General features: G+C 35.0%; 1 protein-coding gene across 4 annotated transcripts in view; it reads left to right on the top strand.

The window, feature by feature from the left end:
* The window catches only part of PPP3CB (protein phosphatase 3 catalytic subunit beta), a 52,757-nt gene that overhangs the window by 26,676 nt on the left and 4,236 nt on the right, over nucleotides 1-21,845 (top strand). For 2 of the 4 annotated variants that reach the window (XM_062580706.1, XM_062580708.1), the window contains exons 6-13: nucleotides 422-561; nucleotides 659-736; nucleotides 835-929; nucleotides 2,675-2,800; nucleotides 5,671-5,748; nucleotides 10,295-10,379; nucleotides 11,214-11,311; nucleotides 18,538-20,225. In XM_062580706.1, coding sequence (XP_062436690.1) covers nucleotides 422-561; nucleotides 659-736; nucleotides 835-929; nucleotides 2,675-2,800; nucleotides 5,671-5,748; nucleotides 10,295-10,379; nucleotides 11,214-11,311; nucleotides 18,538-18,716 — 879 coding nt within the window. In that variant the 3' untranslated portion in view covers nucleotides 18,717-20,225. Of the gene's footprint in view, nucleotides 1-421; nucleotides 562-658; nucleotides 737-834; nucleotides 930-2,674; nucleotides 2,801-5,670; nucleotides 5,749-10,294; nucleotides 10,380-11,213; nucleotides 11,312-18,537; nucleotides 20,226-20,689; nucleotides 20,752-21,332; nucleotides 21,405-21,845 lie in introns of those variants that run through there. The other 2 variants (XR_009959022.1, XM_062580707.1) reach the window with 2 other exon arrangements.

The following is a 21,845-nucleotide window of genomic DNA, read 5'->3' as shown; positions in this document are numbered from 1 at the left end:
TACAGTCAGTTCTAATTGTTCATAGTTTCTTTTATCAAACCTGTTTTCTGTACCCTTACTCTTTGCTAATTCCTGGTAATGACTCCAGATTGGTAGATATGGCATGTGCAAGGAAAAAAAGGACCTTATTGTACCTTGTTTGTAAATTAATCTTATATTACACATATCCATCAGTCTGGAATTCATCTCCCTGCTTCTTAGAACTAATAAATCTTATTGCTTTTAGCAGGTTTGGTTCTTTTGACCTCTGCCTTATTTGATGTGGAGGAGAGGAAAAAAATACAGAACCTACTTCTCTTTGATATGATTGGGATTTATTCTACAAAGCCCTGTCATTGATGGATATGTAGTATAACAAGTGTATAAAATTTATTCATTTACTATTTAAATAATCTTTGTGCTATTGCTTTTTCTCAAACAGTTAGATAGATTCAAAGAGCCTCCAGCATTTGGACCAATGTGTGATTTACTGTGGTCAGACCCTTCAGAAGATTTTGGAAATGAAAATTCACAAGAGCACTTCAGTCACAATACAGTCAGAGGGTGCTCCTACTTTTATAGGTAGGAGTAGGCTAGGTTTCATTTGATGTTTTAATACTAATCCTTGCTCCATGTTTTTAGAGACTTTCTTTTATTCATAATTGTTTCCATTTCACAGCTATCCAGCAGTTTGTGAATTTTTGCAAAATAATAATTTGTTGTCAATCATTAGAGCACATGAAGCACAAGATGCAGGGTAAGTACTTTGTATCCTTCAAGAGCTTATTCACAATGTGAAGTAAAAATTAACTGTCTGTTGTTGTATGATGTAAAATATTTTGTTTGGTTTTACAGTTATAGAATGTACAGGAAAAGTCAGACTACAGGGTTCCCGTCATTAATAACAATTTTTTCAGCACCTAATTATCTTGATGTCTACAATAATAAAGGTAAGAACTTGTTATAAAGAAACTAACTGTATATATTACTAAAACAGAAATGTGATATTAAAATAAAAATGTCTTACTAAATAAGTTGTATATTATCAATAACTTTTTGCCAGGTAAGAAATTAGAGAAAAATAATTGCCTGAATAAAAGTTATATTATTAAAAAAACACACATAACATAAACCACGATCTCTTATAAAAGTAGCCTGCAGTAAAAGTATGGGCCAAAGGTTTCTTTGTAAAAACTGATGCTGTTCAGTATTTGTGAGTGTATCACCTGATGTCTTCCAGTCAGGCAAGGCTTTCGTGTGCTGATAGTAATTCACTCCTCTGGTTGTCTTTAGTTTGTGAGCTAAGAAAGGAAGGGAGGCCTTAGTGAGCAGTCTCTGCATGACGTAGCTTGCATTGCGCGTTACGACATCTGAGTCTTTAATTACAGAGGAAAGTACATGCTTACCGCTTACTTCTTTTGATGAAAAAAAGTTAATTAATAAACAAACAAAAAAGCCCACAACACTCATCAACACGTGGTCACTGTGAAGAAAATGAGTCAGAGAAGATGCCAAGTTTTGTGATATTACAGGGCCAATAATGGATGTGTTTAGGAAGTCGGGGAAGAGCAAATGCTGATCTAGATACTGATCACTTTTGGAAATGCTGAGTGGGAGGTATCAGAGAGAAGGAATTAATTTTTGCCTGTAAAAGATTTGTATTTTTGTATCTGTTAAAGATAAAGCTATGATATAAAGTTGCTTAATATTGTGGAGAAAGATTTACAAGTCGAAATTATAGAGAAAAGCATAATGTGAATGGATGTTAGTAGAAGTTCAAGAACAGAAATAGTTAAACAAAAATAAAGCCTGCTGAAATGCATGGCATTCAAGTATGTGATGAATGAATGATCTCCAGGTGTTCAAATAATGTTCTTTTGAAACCAAGACCTCTTTCCTAAATTCAGTATATTATGTTTCCTCTCCCCCTTTCTTCCTTCCCTCTCCAACTCATCTCCAAAAGAAAAACTCCACTCAACGCACAGCACTTATGTAGGGTGATAAACTGTATATAAGGAAAGATGAGTTGCTGCTATTTGTATTGGTTGTAAAGTAAAGGAGAAATAAAAAGAGCTTCATCTGGCTTTTACCTCTTTTTTTCTATGGATATTGATTTTAAGAATCCTTTTTACCTGTCAGGTGTTCCCAGTGCAGTGCAAGCATAAATACGGAAATATATGGTAAACATCTATGTAGCTTTAGAATGCCGCTGCTGTTCTGTTTTGTTTCTCTATGCTCCCCCTTCTAGGTTTCTGTGAGTTTATTCCTCTCTGTATGAAAGGGAGTTACAGAACATGGGCTTACAAAAAAGTAAATGGGGAAAGATATTTTAACAGGAATAAAACATGAACTTGGTTATACTGCTGTTTTGAGTTAGATTTAAAAAGGTCATGAAAAGGTGTAAATTCAGCAACTTTAACAAAATCCTGTGTTCATTCTTGACCTATTTTAGGATAGTACAAAACTATACTGACACTTAGCAGTACTTTAAGCCTCAACATTTGCAATAAGATACAATCCAAAGTTCTCCATTATAAATCTGTTCTGTAAATACCATGAAAAAAGAGAATGGTGTATCTCTGGATATATTTTCTCTGTAGTACAAAAGTAACGATAAAAAAGTCCCTATAACTTTGCGTTTGTGGTACTTACTGGTTTTAAACATTCTTTCTGAAATGTCTGAATTTTGTTGTAGCTGCTGTATTAAAATATGAAAACAATGTGATGAATATTCGTCAGTTCAATTGTTCCCCTCATCCTTACTGGCTACCAAATTTTATGGATGTTTTCACATGGTCATTGCCATTTGTGGGAGAAAAAGGTAGGCAATAGTTGTACATTAATGAATTTCTTTCCTATTTCTCCTAGTTTGATGGTATTGAGAGGAATTTTTTTATATATACCAAAGAGAAGCTAAATATATAGTTTTTGTGAAAATGGGTATCTGTTTGTATCTTTATGAGGCAGGCTTCTTGAGCTATTGATTATAAGGAGGATTTGGTAGAGTTATTAGACTGTGCTTTGCAGGTTTTTTGGAAGTAAAGGTGCCGTTTCTGAGAAAGGGTAGAGTGAATTACAACATATTCTATAGCTTTTGGTTGTTAGGGTAAAACTACATCTAATAGAGATGGTAATAGAAAGTGTAATTCCCACTAAGAACATGTATCTGCATTATGAAGCAGTATCTAAGTAAGTTTCAAAATTTGAACTTTATATAAAAACTCTGTTCATATTCTGCAGAACGCGATGATATGCATTTTGTTAATCGGACATTATAGGTATTACATTCTTGAAATTATTAAACCTTTCTCATTTTTTGGGATGCTCCTGTAAAATTTTAACTTTTTTAGATAGTTACCTTTTCTGAAGGTCAATTTTGGGGGGAGCAGGTGCTAAAAGATAATTTAGCGCAGATCCTCATTTTTTTCCCCTCTGGAGCCTGATAACCGTGAATCTAGGACGCTAGGGCTCCGAGTAGTCTTCAGTTAAAAAAAACAATGAGGTTAGAGGCTAAAAGGGTCTGTTTAAAATCCCTCCACAACAGGAATTGGTCTTTTCATAAAAGAGATCTGGAAAATTTCTTTCTAAAGTACCATTGAGATGATATATTTGCTTCACATAAACAAATCTAGAATTATGGATTTGTTTTAGTTAGTGAGCATTTACAAGCAAATAATTAAGATATTTTTTAGGGTGGTTAACCCATTCAGCAAATTTTTGTGGTTTTCAAGCCAAGGGAACTGACAATTGGAAGGAGATTTTTATTTACATTTCTTTTAAGAGATGATGCAGTACATAACCCTTTGCTGTTGCAACTGTTAAAACTGCTTATTTTGAATTTCTTACTGCTGGCAGAAAAATTCTTTTCTGCTCCTCAACATGTATGTTCCTCATACAAAAATAAGGGTCACTGAACTATTTGGTAGCAAATTCCGTACAAATAAAATGAGATGATCCTTCACGTATGTGAATAAACCGTTGAATTGTCTTTCGGGACAATTTTTATTCCTATAACTACCGGACAGCGTCACAGAAGAAAAGCCTAGAGGGCTCTTAAACAGAAGAATACCCCTTCTGACGTGGGAAGTACCGGAGCATCAAAGTATTGGAAGCTGGGAAAGTGTTTGGTAGAAGCACTGCTACGTGCTTACCTGCAGCAGGCATCCCGAGCCGTCAGCTGTTCGGGCTTGGCAGAGCCCAGGTGCTGCGGCCAGGCGAACCTTTGGCACAACCCAGTACGGCTGCCTTAAGTCAACTCTGTTCTAGCGGTCTGGACGTGGTAGCCTGCCGCAGCCGCCAGGATTAGTTATGGGAAGAATTTCTAGGAGTGCACAGTGTGTTCTGCACTGTGTTGTGGCATTTTGCAGTTCAGTGTGTCTGCCTCAAGAACAGGCTCCCGGTTACTGCACATCAGAAGGTTTGTAATTCTCCTTTCTCCCATTAGCTGCATGTTTGTGTGGGGCTGCAACAGAACCCATCCTTTCCCATGCTCTGAGCACCTGAACAAGCGAAAAAGGATATGCCGTCATGCTTTTCATTAGGTCAGACACCTTTCAAGCTAGCAACTCATTTTTAGTTGTCAGTTTTAATATTTCTGCCAGCCATCTAGTTATAGGTATGACTGTGAGTTACCAAGATCATAGTTTTGAAAAGGCATAGCATGATTCGAGGATGCATTAAGATTTTTTAGCTCAGTAAACAAAGAATCGATTGCACTGCATAATGCTTTGCCACTTTCGTTCGAGAAAAACGAGTTTAAATTGGCTTAGGGTAGCAGGGCTCTAGTAGCATGATTAAGGGAAATGGAGATTGCGCTTTGCTGTGGGAGATTTAAGACTGATGGCTTATTAAGTCTAGCAAAACAAAGGACCATGTGTCTTTATGAATATGCTGTGGGAATATATATCAAGAAAGAATAGCTTAGCCGATAACACAGAGATTATATGAATTAATCATGAATAAGTTTGGCCAGGAAATAAATAAATAAATAAGGTGGTTAGCCATCTGAAGTTCTGGGAAAATTTTCTAAATACTTTAGTGTGAGGAAACTCTCGACTGTCTCTTAATAAGAGAGTCTGATATATATGTGAAAGATTGACAAAATAGCAAGATTCCTGGAGATAGAAAGTATAAGCCTTTTAGTACAAGTTTATGTATCCACTATGTTGTCATTTTTAGGGAGAATTTGAAAAGACATGTAGTTTGCAATATATTTATATCATACTATTTTTATGCTGTAGTGCTTCTGCCAGGTGCAGAAATGGAATAGCCAGGCATAGGTGCAGAAATGGAATAGCTTTCTCCCTTATATCTAAATTTGAGCAGTCAAAATGTTTTCATATTTAAGTAAGTTTTGCATAAGATCTAGTTCAAATGAAGATGAATTGAAATGATTTTTCCTAGTGTAGAAATACTAATAATACACAAGAAAATAATTCCTTGTAAGATAGGAGAGAAAGTTCTATGATGTTCTAGTATTTGATTTATAGGTGGTGTAATTTTTAGTTGATAGTTTTTCTGAGCTTTTAAATTCTAAGATAGTGAATATTTTCGAGACAATATTACTTATCAACAGTTATCATGTGGGAAGTTCATTTACTGTAGTTGCAGGTGACTAGTTACATCTTTAAGTGCATGAAAATACTTAAAATTAGATAGGCAATTAATGAAGATTTATTCTTTCCTACACAGTAACAGAAATGTTGGTGAATGTTCTGAGCATTTGCTCTGATGATGAGCTGATGACAGAGGGAGAAGATCAATTTGACGGTAGGGGTCACTTTTAGATATAACAGGTTTGCTGATGTGGAGTTTTTTGTTTGTTTGGTTGTTTTTTTGGGGAAATACTTGCAGTATAGTTGTTGATACTATAGACTGGAATTGGAAGAAAATTATCTTCGCATTGCTTTAATATTACTGGCACTTTTGGGGGGTATCAACTGTATTTTCATGTTTGTGATTAAAAAGCAGTAATGGTATTGTTTGCAAATATTCATATATGACCTCTGTTTGAAGCTGAAACCTTTTTGTGAAAAATTCTCAGTTTATCAAAACTTTAAAAGTATTAACATACTAACCATATTTGCAGAAGTACATCTCGTGTACAAGATTAATAAATATCTAAATAGTGCAATAGTAATCTAGAGTAGTTTTATCAAAAGCTCTTGCATTTCATAATGTAATATTTTTTCTTCAGTTTAGAGTCAATACAGGTAAAAGTCAGAAATAGTACTTATGGCACAGTACTGCTTAAAATAGGAAATATAAGTTTAAACTTTGATATTTGAGTTTAAAGCATAAAAGTTGGAGAACTGTTATATGTATGTTTTATAATAGATATTTATGTAATAAAATATAACATCTTTCTGTCCTGTAAACTGATATGGTGAATTGTTAAGGAGATGTTTTTAGGATTGTGATGATTAGGTAATAATATTAGATGGTGATTAAGATGTATATAGCCTTATGACAGCATATCAGAGAGGTTTTTTTTTCACAGTAATGCTTAATATAACATCTGAAAGATTCTCAGACTTGCTTCATTTTATGCAATAATAGAATAGATTTATTGGATTGTTTGGTGATTGGAGAGGAGGAAGGAATGTTTACAGCAGACTTTGAGAAGCACTAAAGATCACATATAAAAGATCTTGGAGACATCACCCCATTCTTTAGTGTTTGACAATTACTGTGTTAAAATTCAGTAACAGAATCAGGCTGTGCTATGCAGCTGTGTATTTTAGATTGGAATACATGGATCAGGAGCCACTTGAACTTTGCTGCCATCTAGGTTGTTGCTAGAAATGTGAAAAATTAGAGAGTTTCAGATGTGATCCTGCAAACAGTTAATTTGCCTTTCATGCAAGTAATCCTGCTGAACTGGGCATAGAACAATTAAGTTGAATATTTTCAGGATTGGGCATTTGGGTTTTCTGAGGTGATAGACTTTAGGCTATTTGGTGTAAATGCAATCATCAGTTGATTGCATATGCCCTGTTTTTAGTACAGTAGTTACACAGTTTCCTAATTTGAATTATCTTATTCTTCTGTCTCCTTTAACAATTTCTTTGCTTGATGCATATCTCTTAACTAGGTACTGTCTATGCTTTATCTTTTTATGTGAATGGATTTTTTTTTAACTGTTGACAAGCTTTCACTTGTTTATCATCAAAATTTAAAATGTACTCAACAATTCCACTTCTTATTCAATTAATGCATTTTTAAGTGTTGCAGTTTTCCATTTTCTTTTTTTTCACATTTGTTTTCCATTCATTCTTTATTACCACTGCCAAGTTAAATATCTTTATTTTGTCTCACTCACCTTTTTCTCCATCGTTCACTTCCTTTTTTTCTGGACTCTCCATCTGAAGAGCGACTCATATATGGCAATAAAAAAGGTACAGACCAGACAGAGTAGGAATGTTTTGGAATATGACTTCAAGGAACCTAACGGTACAAGTTTTAGTGCAGAAAATACCTGCTTGTGGAGAGACATATGTAGGTTTTTATTTTATTGCCCATTTTAATGGGATGCTCATAGTGGTTTTGTATTTTGTTATCAGAAGTCATATTCCAAGACATCTGTCTTTCTGAGCATGATTTTTTTTCTCCTTTCTTCCATTCCTTTTTTGTAGAATTTCATTCTTTTACCTGTTTCTAATACTTTATCTTTGGCCCTGCATGTGTAGGGAGCTTTCAGTTGTCTGTCTTACTCTTCAATAACTTTATTGTGAGCATTTTTTCAAGATTGTGCATGGAATGTGTTTATAGAATGTTTCAAAACCTGGTTTGTATAGTACTTTTAGTTTCCTTAAACTGAGATGTCAAAAAGATACTTCCTTATTGTATGTGCAATTTTGTAGATGGCTTGATACAAAATTTACGAAGAAGTCTGCTAACTGAAATTCAGTCTATCACCTGTTGGGTTTTTTTTTGAAATTCCATTGTAGATATTTCCATGCAGAAAAATTCTTCTGACGTTACTTATCTAATAATCAGTTTGCTGTCTGTATAAATTTGTCACTTCAAGAGAATATTTTTAATACTTGGAAATACATTAGATAATAAGGGTATTTCTGAAGATTATGTGAATTTTTTGGCGCACCGCAGTGTGTTTCAAACTCTCTTGCACGGGCATCGGGAATGAGGAATAGGAGAGTTCTTTGCTCTATCACCTATAACGTAAGGTGCAATCAAGACATTCTTCTGCAAGGAGATGCCACCTTACTGTGCCTTTTCTCTGGACTAACCTGCAGTGTTGCAGCCTGAGGTAACACATATGTGGCCTTTTGGTTTGGCTTGGCTGTGTTGCTGCCAGAGGACTCGAACGGAGAAAACTCATGTAAAAATACCCTAAACCAGCCCTTTCTAGGGCTTAAACCTTTTAAGCTGTAGTGACCTCCCAGAGCTGAGGTCTGGGTGCTAGCACTGCCTGAAAGCTTCTCAGCCCGCATTTGACAGTGCTGCAGCCCGCTGTAGGTAGGAGAGAAATTCTGTGACCTGCAGTGGAAGATTTATGGACCTTTATTTAACTCTGGCCTCTTCAAAAACTCTGAAAGAGCCCCCTTCTCATTCCAGATCTTCCTCATGTTATTTCAGTGGTGTTCAAAGAGCAAAAGTAAAAGCTTTTAGAATTTTACAATTAAATTTTAACTTAAAAAAATATTTTTAGTAACAATTTATTTTTTCGATCTCTCAATCTATCCTATTATAAATTTTTCCTGAGCCTTCTGTTTTTTTCATTTGTCTGTTTGTTTTGGTGTGTGCGGTTCATTAAATTGTTCCGTTGTCTAAAAAATCCTTACTCAGTAGTTCCTGTTTTTTTTTTTTTTCCTTTCATTTAAATGGATTGGCAGATATTTGTCATACCCTGGGACTCTCTCATCATGTTCATACAAAGGTCGTCTCTTCCTCCCTTTTCTCTTTGTCTCCACTACACGGTTTTTGCTTGTGTTACTCTGTTTGCCCTGGTATGCCTTTTTTTTTCTCTTTGTATTCTCTTTGCTTTGGTGTTCGGGATGGGATGTCCTCCCACTCCTGTTCAACAGAAGGCCTTGGATTCTTGCAGCTTTCTTCTCCCGGTGTTGACTGTTGTGCTAAACTGTATCTACTCTCAAGGGAAAGCTAAATACTCCAGAGTAGGGAAGAAAAATGGCTTCTACCTTTTTTTTTTTTTTTTTTTTTTTTTTTTGGATGGAAGTAGGCAAATTCTAGGATATGCAGCTCTCCATGGTGCACTTCTGTGATTCTGCTACGTTCTTGCTGCTTTGTTTGGCAACCTTTTCATGAGCCTTTTCTCCTGCCTTGAAGAGCAATGAGATAAGGAAGATCTGGAGCCTGACAGAGCTGTCTGAGTTTGTTCACTCTCTTTTGGCCATGTGTGTTGAATTCAAAGCATGACTGAGTTCCTCTTACCCTGGTGTGATGAAAACTTTCCCTCCCTAATGACTGATGAGAATTCTGAATTGATTTTAGTTTGAGTGTCTCCCCATCTGCCAGTGCTGTTTTGGGGGAAATGGGGTGTCAGGAAAGGAAAGGAGAATGGAGAGAACATTTTTTTTAGGGTATAAAGACAGGCAAAGGTAGCTATCTTTCCAAATCCCAAGCCTCTCTGCTGAATTTTATCTTCACTTTTATCTGTCACAAATGGTATTTCTCTGCTTGTTGGAATATGCAGTATTTATTACAGATTATTTGATATTTGTAAATTCTGCAAATGACACAAACCTACGATGATGCAGAACATGGAATTAGATAATAAGGGAGCTAACACTGCAAGTATTTGATTTTTTGAGTTGTGTGTGTGTGTGTGTGCGTGTGTGTGTGTGTGTTTTGGGGAGTTCATATAAAACCAAGGAAACAAACAACTATTTTCTCCTGGATAACTGTCTGAGAATTGGCACTAAACCTTGTTTTTTGTGGCTTTAATACCTTTTTGGCTTCTATATTGAGCTATAAGACTACAACTTGATATACATGGATGTCAGTGAAGAACTTCAAATGTAAAATGTAGGCGAATGAAATATGATAGTTACTACACTGCAATGACAGTGATACAGGTGTTTGCTAGACTTAGCAAATCCTTGCGAACATCTTAAACTTTTTTGTGTTTGTTTTGTGGACACAGAGGTGGTGACGATTTTGATGGCATTCTGAAGCCTTAATTTTGTAACTTTATGGGCCCTTAGGTGTTTGGGTACTGGCATTCTGTCAAGAGTACTGAACTTAAACAGTTGTGTTGAATTTGATGTGCTCTGTAAAATGGTGGCCCAGTGAATACTCATGAGCTTGAGACTCTTTCTTCTTCCATTGAAAGTAGGTACAGCTGCAGCGCGGAAAGAAATAATCAGAAACAAAATTCGTGCAATTGGCAAGATGGCAAGAGTCTTCTCTGTTCTCAGGTAATTACATGGCTTCTGCATTCCTAAAACACCTCGTGTTATGTATATGAGGAAAAAAAAAATTCAGGATCTTAGATGCCAAGCATTCTTCTGTGCATCAGAATTTTGTTTTGTATATAGAGGCACTCCATTGATATTGGAATTTTTGGATAAAGAATATTTTAAGGTTATCTTTGAGACATGTTTCAGGAGTTATAAATTGTAGTACCTAATCTTTAAGTTAGGAGTTATTTGCCCAGTCCTTTAACTACAAGTGTCTGAAAGGCAATATCAAAAAAGAGATTGAAATCAAAGTTACAAAGGAGAAGATCAGGATTCTACAGAAATTTTTGTCATACCAGAAAGTTGAAGACTCAGTTTTTTGTTAACTACTTAAAAATGCTGTTTTCTTGCACCTGTCTAGATCTAGAGATGTCATACTTGCATTTCACCAAAAGGTATAGTTTTCTACTGACCATAATTATTCCAATAGGGATAATATTTTTAAGTTGGTATTTCCCAAAGCATAGACACTTTGCAGTAAATTATGATTTTTTTTCCTATGCACTGAGACATGTTGAGTACCTTGTGCAGCATTCAAGACCAAGTTCAAAGCCAAAGAGCCTGCATGTGAGTAATTGCTCACAATTTGGCTCAGAATTAATCTGTTTATAAGCCCTAGACAGGGGAAAGATGGGTATGGAATAGAATCTTCTCCTCCATTTTAGCAGTTTAAACTTGAATTTGTATTCAATCTTGATACACAGAAAGCATAGCAAAAATAGGCTTTCCCTCCTTATTTTATTTTAATGAACAGATATTTTAAGTTACTGTTGTTATTTTTTCTTATACCAGGGAGGAGAGTGAAAGCGTGCTGACACTCAAGGGTTTGACTCCCACTGGAATGTTACCTAGTGGAGTGTTGGCTGGAGGACGACAGACCCTGCAAAGTGGTAATGATGTTATGCAACTTGCTGTGCCTCAGATGGACTGGGGCACATCTCACTCTTTCGCTAACACTACACATAATGCATGCAGGGAATTTCTTATGCTTTTCAGTTCTTGTCTTAGCGGCTGATACAAGCATAGTGTTATGTGTTAATCAGGCAATGTGAAATGGATACTTAACCAGGGTATAAAACTAAAAGCAAACGAGTTCAGTAGCGTCAGGCCACTTTTTTCAGACTTTAAGCTTCCTTAGTTAAGAATTTTTCAGGTAGTGCAGATGCCTCAGGTGGGGTGACCTCATAGATCTGATAATGGAATCTTAAGTTATTTGATCATTGCATGATCATTTGCAATGTAATTTTGCATCCTTACTTGTCTGCCTTTCATTAAAATGGTTTTATTACAGATGTGTTAGTATTTTAATTGATAATGTCAAATACTTTTTGATGTTAGTATTCACAAACAGCTACAGGCTGCAGAGTTTCACATTACACTCCATTGGTAGATAGAAATGTGCTACGTTTTGTACCCTGGTAATTAATGCCAAAGTTTGTTCTCTATGTTGTTTGTCAAATGTTCTATGTATAATTGACCTCCCTGAATTGTCCTTGTAACATGCTGTTTCCTTCCTCTGCAGATGTAGCTGCTTTCTTAGATCTGTCTGTCTCTCTCTAGGTATAGATGTATGTCTGTATAAGTGTTAAAATTAAACCACTATCTCAGACACTTGTCTGTCTCTTGATGTAGAAGCAATGTTGTAGCACCTTGTTTTTGAGGTTTGCTGCATTTGCTGCTGCACATTGTCTGTGCATTTTGAACAATAATGTACTTGAAAAATATTCAGTAATTGTTATAAAATCAGTTGAGAATAAAGGGATTGAATTTAAAACTTGTAAATAAATTAAAATAAAAGGGTGTTATTAAGTGTGCATATATTTTTGCATGAAAATAAAAGAACTATATACAAAATATACCTGTAATCTGGCTCATTGAATATTTTGTAAAAGTTTTTTTTTATTATTTTGTTGAATCATTGGATTCTTTTTTGCAGAAGACCCATAAATGATTAACTAGGCTTAGAGAGAATGTTATGAGCTTGTACCAAACATATTAAAAGGATGAAGTCCAGGTTTGTGTGCACAATGCTGGATAAACTGGACTTCATATCACTGTGCAGCACTCTTAAATATAAGTTATTCAAGTCTTTATTTGCCATTCTCAGGCTTTAAAAAGAAAGTGTAACTGTTAATCTGACCATTGAATCTTATAACCATTGAAAGATTGTGATGTATTGATTAACTGAATACTACTTTTACACAATCTATTTTCCAAGAGTAGCTGCTTTTTCATTTACGCTGTTTATTTGAAATTTGTAAATTTTCTGATAGGTTTTTTAAAAACTTTTCACTACATTTTCTATTGAACTATCAAAGCTGTTCATTAATGGCTTTGAAACATGGATGCCACATTTTAAGTCATTTTTCAGTGGGCATATAATGTCTGCAAGTAAGTTTATATGTCCAATGTATGTATGTGATTGTTTTGTGAATGTCTATAACAGGAAATGGTGTATGTTTCTTAATCCATCCAACTATTCTAAAAGCATATGTTCTAGTTTTAATTTTCATTGTGTAATAAGATACTCTATTATGCTTTAAAAAAAATGAGTCTGTAATCCTCTCATTCATTTAATGGATTTTTATCCATGCTGCATTAAAAATATTAGAGAGGATCAAACTGACTAGAAAATTTTTTTTAACATAAGACATACAGCATTCTACCGTTATTGAAGATATGGGACGTTTAGGAAATCTGGAAAATGCTTTTTGGATTTTTGTGGGTGTTTTTTTCTTCAGTAGAATTTTTGATGGCAATATTCCTTGATGCATTACATTAATATACCTCATCTGTTTTAGCCATGTTAATTGTTGAAAATAATTCATGCAAATGTTAGTTCTCCTTAAATTACATAACTTCTTTCTTATTGATAAAAAATTTTACTGTCTTACTCTTCAAAAAAAGTAAACTTTTCCAATGATTGTGCTTAATTGCAAAGGCAGAAATAAAACAAAAATAAAATAAAACTTCACTAATTGATGCTCTTCTAAACTACCACAATATCAGTGAATTCATGTTCTTGGTAAAGATAGGCTCACTGATACTATAGTAGGGTTTCTTCTTAAAAATATATAGTTGTTTTTTGAAGTATATTTAGTATGTTGATCCGTTTATTATCACTAACTTAAACTAGTGTAGATTTGAGAAAATAACAGTATTGATTGACGTAGTATTCTTGCTTTTCCAGTTGTTTTATTCACTTGAAAATCACAAAAATCACAAGTATGTTATGTTTTTTCCAAGTATTAGAGTGTTTGTTTCTCAGTGCTGTATTGGGAAATGATTTATTTGTGCTGTGAAAGCTATAAGAAATGGAGAGTATATCTACATTTTGCTGGAGAGCTGGGCTGAAAATATGTCAGTGCAAATATATATGTAGGCATAAATGCAAACATTGCACTTTCTCATGTGTGTAGTGCTGACTTAGAGTTGCTTGGACTTTGACTTTAGGAAGAGTAATTTGCACCCAGTTTCACATTTTTGGACAGTAAAAACCTGAATTGCAGAGGGATTTTATTCTAAGATTCCACTAAATGAATACAACTAATTCTTAGCCTCAATAATGTGTTCTGTGCTAGCTCTTAGCAAATACCACCACCCTTTCAAGAACTTGTTGAGCCACTTCTCATACGTATTACGAGATACCGGCCATTCTCACAGAAGGACCATTGATGCCTTGTTGGCGTGGACGTAATTTAGAGCCAAAAGCATTAGTCAGTGAGACACAACTACTTTATGGAAAATGATTGAACAGATTCTTACTGCAAAACAGGTGTCCGAGAGTAAAATAGAAACTCAAACTCTAGTGAAAGGCTTAAACAAAGACAAATAGATTCTTTTTTTTTTTTTAATAATGCAAAGCTATAGCCTATGGAACAAGTCAGTACTTGAGTTATTCAAGAAATATATAGATATATTTCTGAGAAAGGAATCAAAGGTTATTTCCAGATAGCTTTAGTGTACTAGGATAAGACTAGACTTGACAATCATGGCCTTTGTATGTTTCTGGGTTTCTTTATGTGGATTTATGACTTTCATTACTGTATTGCTTGCTAAAATATTAAGGACTATGCTAAGAACGTCTGTTCTTTAAAGAATAATTTCCTAGTGACTTTAATTCCATGGAATTAAACTGTCAAAATTTGTTTAACAGGCCTAAATCTTGATTCAGCAACATACTACATGCAAACTTAAATTTAAAATTGTGGGTGCTTCCATGGAAGTGAGTTGAACTAGCCAAATACTTTCTATTGGAGAGTTTAATTGCTGCCCTGGCTATTAGTCAGAGGGGTAATGAGATATTATTTTTTATGTTGGCTAGGATTTTACATCAGATGCAGCCTTTAATTAAAGGGGAGGGTGCAGGCTATATTTGAGGAGGGCAAAGCCATGGAGTGATTTCCTTGGAACATTCTTGCTTAAAATTTGCTGTGAAGGAGAGAATTTTCTGAGCAAAACTGAAACTTTAGGAATCTTAGTTCTATTAAGACAATATAGCGCTTGTTCTAGGTTTATCAAGATTTACAAGGGATAGAGATTTAATTTAGAGGAACCTGAAAAACAAATGAACCAAAAAAAAAAAAAATCCTTATTTTCCAAAAATGCTTTACTGTGTTTTTTTTAATGCTTGTATTTTCCAGTCAGTTTGTTCTTTTATTTCAAGTTGAAAATTTTCTTTTTCTTAACGGCTGTGTATATTGCAAGATCTTTCTAGAACAAGAGTAGTGCAAGTAGAATGAATTAGGTGTAAATTCTGAAATTTGTGTTTATGACAAGGCTACATAATTTACAGGGATAAATCAGTATTCGTGATCTTTTCAGGAAAAGATTGAAAACAAAGACCCCATAGGTAACAGGAAGTGGGGGAAAGAAGTGTTTTTAATACAGTTTTGTATTTATATGGCAAATTATGATAATTTACAGTATGAAAGTATGTACTTAGCCTTTTAAAAATAGATCTAAAACTAATTTATTTTTTACAGTTTGGGAGAGGCTCTTTCCCTTAATGTATCCATTCAAGTGCCTTTTTGCTTTAATTCTGGGCTTCTCATGTCTCTTTAGATTTAGGTGTAGGAAAGTGGTGTTTTGTTTTTTGTTTTTGTTTTTTTCTTTTTTGGTAACTTGGACTGTGCAGTTTGTAAAAGTTAAAATATGCAATATGCATATATATTTCACAATATTTTTACTACAAATTAATACAATTATCTTTCATTTCTGCTTAGATAGTCTGAAAAATAGTTATGCCTGACAGGTTAAGTTTATGTTTTATGTTTGAAAGGAAATGAGAAGTAATAAACTTAGTTTGCTTTGAAGAATTCTGTTCTGATCTAATCCCAGGTTTCTTAACTCCTTTTCCCGTTGTTCACTTTAATATTCCTTTATGCTTTCTGTTGTTAACAATATGTATCAAGCATCAAACAAACAGGTTTGATACACTGTGTAGTATCTTCTGATAATAAGTTATGGGATTAGAGGCATGACAGACGGTACGGGAGGTTAAAGGTTATTATTTGAATTAACTGCAGTTTAAGTCTTAGTTGCACGTGGTTTATTTAGCAAGTCTGCACTAATAAAAAATTATTTTGATTTTGATGGTCTAAAACCTTACGTTAAACTGTACATTAAAGCTTTGCTGACTTCTCAAGTTAAAATGATTGAAAAAATCTTACACCTAAGAAATCAAAGCTACGTAGTAAGCTAGATTTTTCTTTATGTTCACATGAATTCATCCACCAAGGATTTGTTAAACTCAGACCTCTTCCTGCTGTAGACTCTGTTGCTGATCCACCTAAACACTTAATCTTATGAGACTTTGCCATGACTTCTAGATTGTCCTATATGGTTTAAATTTTACAAATTCAGTTTATAAGCTATACGTATTTTAGCTTAAAATGCAATGAAAAATTGAAGTACTAGTTTAACTTCAGAGAGAAAATATAAATAAAGCAAAAGATATTTTCTTCTTACTAGAACACTGATAGCATTATTTTTATAGCATCCTTATTGGTAGTTTAATGCTCACAGATGCATTTTTAATCATCAGTGATACTAGTTTCAAATAGTTCCTTTTTTTTAAACCATACCACAAATTTACCAATAGTTAAAATTTTATGTTGTCTTTTAAAAAAAAAAAAAAGAAAAAGAAATGTATGGTTGAGTAAATGAAGTACCAGTTAATTAGCGTTGCTCTTGATAAACTTGTAGTTGATAAATTGTATTAATTAAGATATAGGAGAAGTTTCACTTAAGCTTAATAAAACAAAACCCCAAACCCTTAATTATAATATAAAATTATTGTAATCTAATCTGGCGTAGCATACTATATTAAATTGATCATTGCCTTTTCTGCTATGCGATATTACACTCTTCATCTTTCTCATTCATTTTGCATGCATCTGCTCACTTCTGTACAGCCACTGTAGAGGCAATTGAGGCTGAAAAAGGTATGATCAGAGTCTTTGCCATTGGCAGAGATCTGTGGTGTCTGGGAGGGAATTCAAAAGTACTCTGTGTGGGTTTGTTTTACTTTCAACTTGTACAAGCAGAGATGAATCAACCATATTGATTCATCCCTTTTACATGTAACATTCATTTCTAGCTTTAGGATGATGATTACCTGTGTTGATATTTTAAAGAGATTTTTTTTTCTGTTTCTTTTTTTTCAATACAAAATATGCAATAGGTTTCTGTTTTTATTTGTATAATAGCATGTTGTGATATGTGGTGTTGTCTTGAAGTCTTTAAAAATGGTAATGTTTGATTTTTTTTTTTATTTTTTTTATGCACCCAACTGCAGGTGTTTTTTTTTTCCTTTTTGGGGGAACACATGAGTTTTTGCATGCCTCTTCTCATAAAATTTATTTTTAATGTCTTCAAACATAGTGGTTTTTTTTTTTTTTTTTTTTTTTAACTTCCCATAACACATCTGGTAGTGCAAAATGTATAAATACGATGTTTACTTTTCCGGTAGATTTTGAACATGATTTGATGACCAAATTTGCTTCCAGTATATATGCCAATCTGCCAATGAGAGGCATATTAATTTCTATGGATTACCAGTGCTGCTGTGCTAAAAACGTTGCTGTATATACATCCTTTGTTAGTGGTGTTGACTAGAATGCCATCAAATTATTTGGTATTCATTCAACTGCAGAATGTCGTTAAAATCTTTTTCACAGATATTTTCATTTCCTGTTGCTCAGTATTAAATGAAGTGAATGACAAACAGCATAGCAACTGAGAGAGCTACCTCAGTGTGTTTCCAGATTCGGTTGCAAAGCACCATTTAATGACTTCTTTAATTGAGGAAGTCAGATCTCCAAAAGTATAGCCAGGGGCCGTATTCTGTTCTCACGCACAGTGCAGGAGGGTCTGTTGTTGTGAGTGGGAAGCTGCCTTAAACCTTCAAAGAGTAATTTTATCTCAAAGACTTTAGTCTTACAATGTGGTCAACCATTTTCAGGTCTAAATTCAACTGCAGACCTCATGCGTTAAACAGTAGAAAAATAAGACTTTAAATACGTATGTATTTAAATTACACCATTTTTAAACCCAGTGCTAACCCAGTGACTGTGGTTGTGTCCATTTCAACCACCCACGTGATTAGCACCGAATGGGAACCCTATCCTGCAGTTTTGCCTGCATGAAAACTGCAGGATCAGACCATCAAGGTGTATGCAGGATGCAACTATTGTTTTTGTAACTCTTTGCTGCTTTGCCTCCACTGCACTTGCTGTGCTGCTTAGATCTTGCTGACATACCTCTGAGGAGCACAGGGATGTAATGATAAGCCTGATGCGCTCAGCAGCAAAAGCAATTGCTGTTTGTAGCTGGCCACACCAGGGACGTGCAGAAGCAATCAAGTGGGTTGAAGCCCCTTGATTCCTACCTGCAGAATATTTGCCATACTGTGTCCTTTGTCGTAAATTGAAAACACGATTGCCACCGAACATTTCAGGAAAGCAGATTAGATAAGGTTTTACTAATACAGATACAGAGCCATTAGTTTCTTTGGCTGATTTCTTATCTATTTTTAAAAATCATTTATTAGAAAAAGTATATGCTTTCACCTTATTTTTCCATTACTGACATATCAAATTTGCATTTTGTTAAGCAATACGAGGATTCTCTCCGCAACATAAAATCTGCAGTTTTGAAGAGGCAAAAGGTTTGGATAGGATCAATGAGAGAATGCCACCAAGAAAAGATACTCTTCAACAAGATGGTATTAATACTATAAACACAACAAATGCCAATGGAAACAATGGAACTGGCAACAACAATGCACAGTGACCGCGTCCGCTTCTGGTTTACTCACTTATGTCTTGCCTGAGAATTCCTCGATTACTGCTATTTGATGTGACAACAGATGGAACAGCCAGGGGGATCAGTCAAAGTGACTACTTAATGTGAGGTGGAAAACCGTCTAACTTGACTGCGCTGAAGAGAAACCACCCTGCTTTTGAGACAACAGCCCCTCTCGTTACGTGGTGGCCCGACCTGCTGGGAGCGTGCTTCATGTATTTACAGGAAATCCATCGCTGGCTGCTCGGTCTTGAGATCTGGGGAAATAATTGGGCTGTTATCACTAAAGCACATCTAGACTAGCATCTTATGCTTATCGTTGTCAACACTTTAAGTTTACAAATGGGATTTTTTAGTAGTGCTAGTTTGTTTGTTTGTTTTTTTAATCAGACTTTCAAATACAACCCTAAGAGCTAACTATTTATTAATGGACATTGGTTTCATGAAATGTCTTTAAAACGATAGATTAGAATGGTCTTAAAGTATCTGAGGCTGCAAAAACTGTATTTTAAATGGACAGGAAAAAATGCCAAAAAAAAAAAAAAAATCTCAGTTGGTCATTCTGTAAAATGCTGACCTCAGGTTTACTCCTTAGATGTTGCTAATATTGTATTCACTGTATTTTTTAGTTACGGCTTATCAGAAGATTTCTATGTAGGAATGTTTATTACTTGAACACAGATTTAAAAAAAATATTTAATTCAGAAACTTTTTGCCCAGCTTTTTCAAGACTCCTCCCAACCTTGAATTTTAAAAAAGAATATTATATATACTAATTTTAAAAGTAAGAAAAATATGGAAATGTTAATTTTAAGGTACTTTTAATTGAACTTTGTACATTATGTTTAAGTAAATTTTGATTCATATCAAGTCTGTAAAGCTTGGCATTGTGTTTTGTGTATGCATGTTTTCATTTTGCAAATCCTTAATATATAGACCTATGATGTACATCTATAGATTATGTAGATGTTATGGGTACTTTTAGTTTATTGTGAGTATTACAGTTGCATAAATAGCTAATAATCACTGGCCTGAATAGCTGCAAGCTTTTTATCATTTTTAAATCTGTAAAGGAAACTGAAATTGTATTGGGCATACTTTCTGTTTAGGCAAAGCAGCACGTAAGCAATTGCTCTGTTCAACTGCTAAGGCATTAGTGAAAGTGTAAACTTGAGACTGCATGTATTTTGATATCTACGGGACTGCTTGGTTAAAATAAAAATTGAAGCCCTGTGCTGATTTGTTCACAAATAATGGACTGTACTGATTGCCACTGTACTTTGTTATCTATTTTGGCATTTGCTACGTGTCCTTCTCATCCCCTGGAACACAACTTGAAACTTAAGTCACTAGAGTTCATCTCCCTTTTTTGTTTGCCATAAAGTACGATCTGTACATACCCCTGTCTAAGTTGGAAATTTTATGCATGTTCTGACTATTCAAGTATTTTATAAACAGTAGCACACAATAAATTTTGTGCATGGGCTGCGGCTCGTATCACTGTGTATTGGTTTTATTTGGTCTAATCTGACCCAGAAAAATTAGTTAGAAATACTCAGAATTTAAACTGTCAAAAAATGTGAAAGGTCAGATTTAGCTTGCAGAGAATTAATGTGAACGTAGATTTTCTGTCTGCTAAGTTGGACATCCATCCATTGCTGGTTTGAATGAACTTGGAAGGGCAGCATTAGCTGATTCTGCAGAAAGGCCGTTAACTGTAGCTGTGTTTGTGTGTTGGTTTGAGATGAATATTCAAGATACTAGTGAAATGTGTTTAGGTTGCTTTCTGGGTGAGGGAGGACTGTTGTTTTGAAAGTTAATACAGATATTATTTGATTTGGTCTTTTTGCTAGTCTCTTTAAATATAAGCTGCTGAAAAAGATGAGAATGAAGATAAACTAAGATGAAAATTGTGACACACTATTGCTAATTGAGTTTTAATTTATTTTACTTTATTGTAGATGCATTCTAATTGGAAACAATATTCTTAAAGTCTGAGTGCAGAAGACCAGCTTATACAATGGTAAGTGTTTTTATTTTCTGTTTTATGAAGCACCCTCATACTAGTAAGCCATACAGTCTTTGTACGATGTTGTGTTAGAGCAGAATTCAACCCCTGTTACCTAAGTACAACTAAAGATTTACATGATGTAGATTATGATGGTACCTTTCTCACTGGCAGTGCTTATGGAAAATTTCCCAGCCCTCTCAAGACAGTATTTTTCATGATTCGATACTGTTAGTTGTGATTAGTATTCTGACTAGCTGGAATTGTGTATGTGGAGAAAATACAGATGCAACCTTTGTCTAGAAAGTCCTCATTGTACGTGGAGAGAACGAGTTCGGATACGTGTTGGTCTCTAAGCACTCTGCTGGCTTCCTTTAGGATCCTCTTGCAGCATCTGTTGTAGTTTTGCCAGGTGTGAAGGGAGATGTTTAGTAAAGGAAGATTGCTTGGGCAGTTGTTGTCAGCCTGTTCAGTCTTCACATATTGCATCTCTCCTGCTGCTCTTTCAGCCAGTGGTCAGTTAGATAACAGGATTATGTCTGCGATTTCTCTGTTTCAAAAGTAGGTATTCATTTTTTGTTACCGTGTTCCTGAAGGTAGAGTCTGGAGCTGTCTCTAATCCTTGCATGGTTGAAGAGAAAGGATTATATCCTCCCTCCCAGAAAATGGTAAGTAGTTTTGCATTGTTTGCTTTATGCTTTCAGTGTTAACGGCAAAGAAAAAAAGCTCTGTGTGCCATTATTCTGTTCTTGGTCAGGCAGGGGAGAGAGCTTGGAAAAAGCTCTGTCAGCTTTTGCATCCTTTGGCTACGCGAGACATGCTTGGTTCCTGGTTTGAGCTGGAGCAGTGAAGGCTTTTCTGCCTCGCACGGGGCTCACTGGACCCTGTATGGGCCCCAGGGAATCTGCCACTTCCTTCCCTGAACTCCTAGGTTAAAACATTTATCTGCAGTACACTTACCTGTACTGCACCGGCAGTATCTGGGGGGGCTCTCCTGTCCAGGCAGAGAGGTGTAAAAGCACAGAACGTGCTCCAGTAGCAAGCTGGGTTTTTCCTCTCATTTTAAAGTAGAGCTGTGTGCCGGTGGGAGACTTGCTGCCACCTGGTGA

Source organism: Rhea pennata, chromosome 7 (genome assembly GCF_028389875.1).
Source record: "Rhea pennata isolate bPtePen1 chromosome 7, bPtePen1.pri, whole genome shotgun sequence".
In the NCBI taxonomy this organism is placed as follows: Eukaryota; Metazoa; Chordata; class Aves; order Rheiformes; family Rheidae; genus Rhea; species Rhea pennata.
This window is presented reverse-complemented; position numbering and strand designations above follow the sequence as displayed.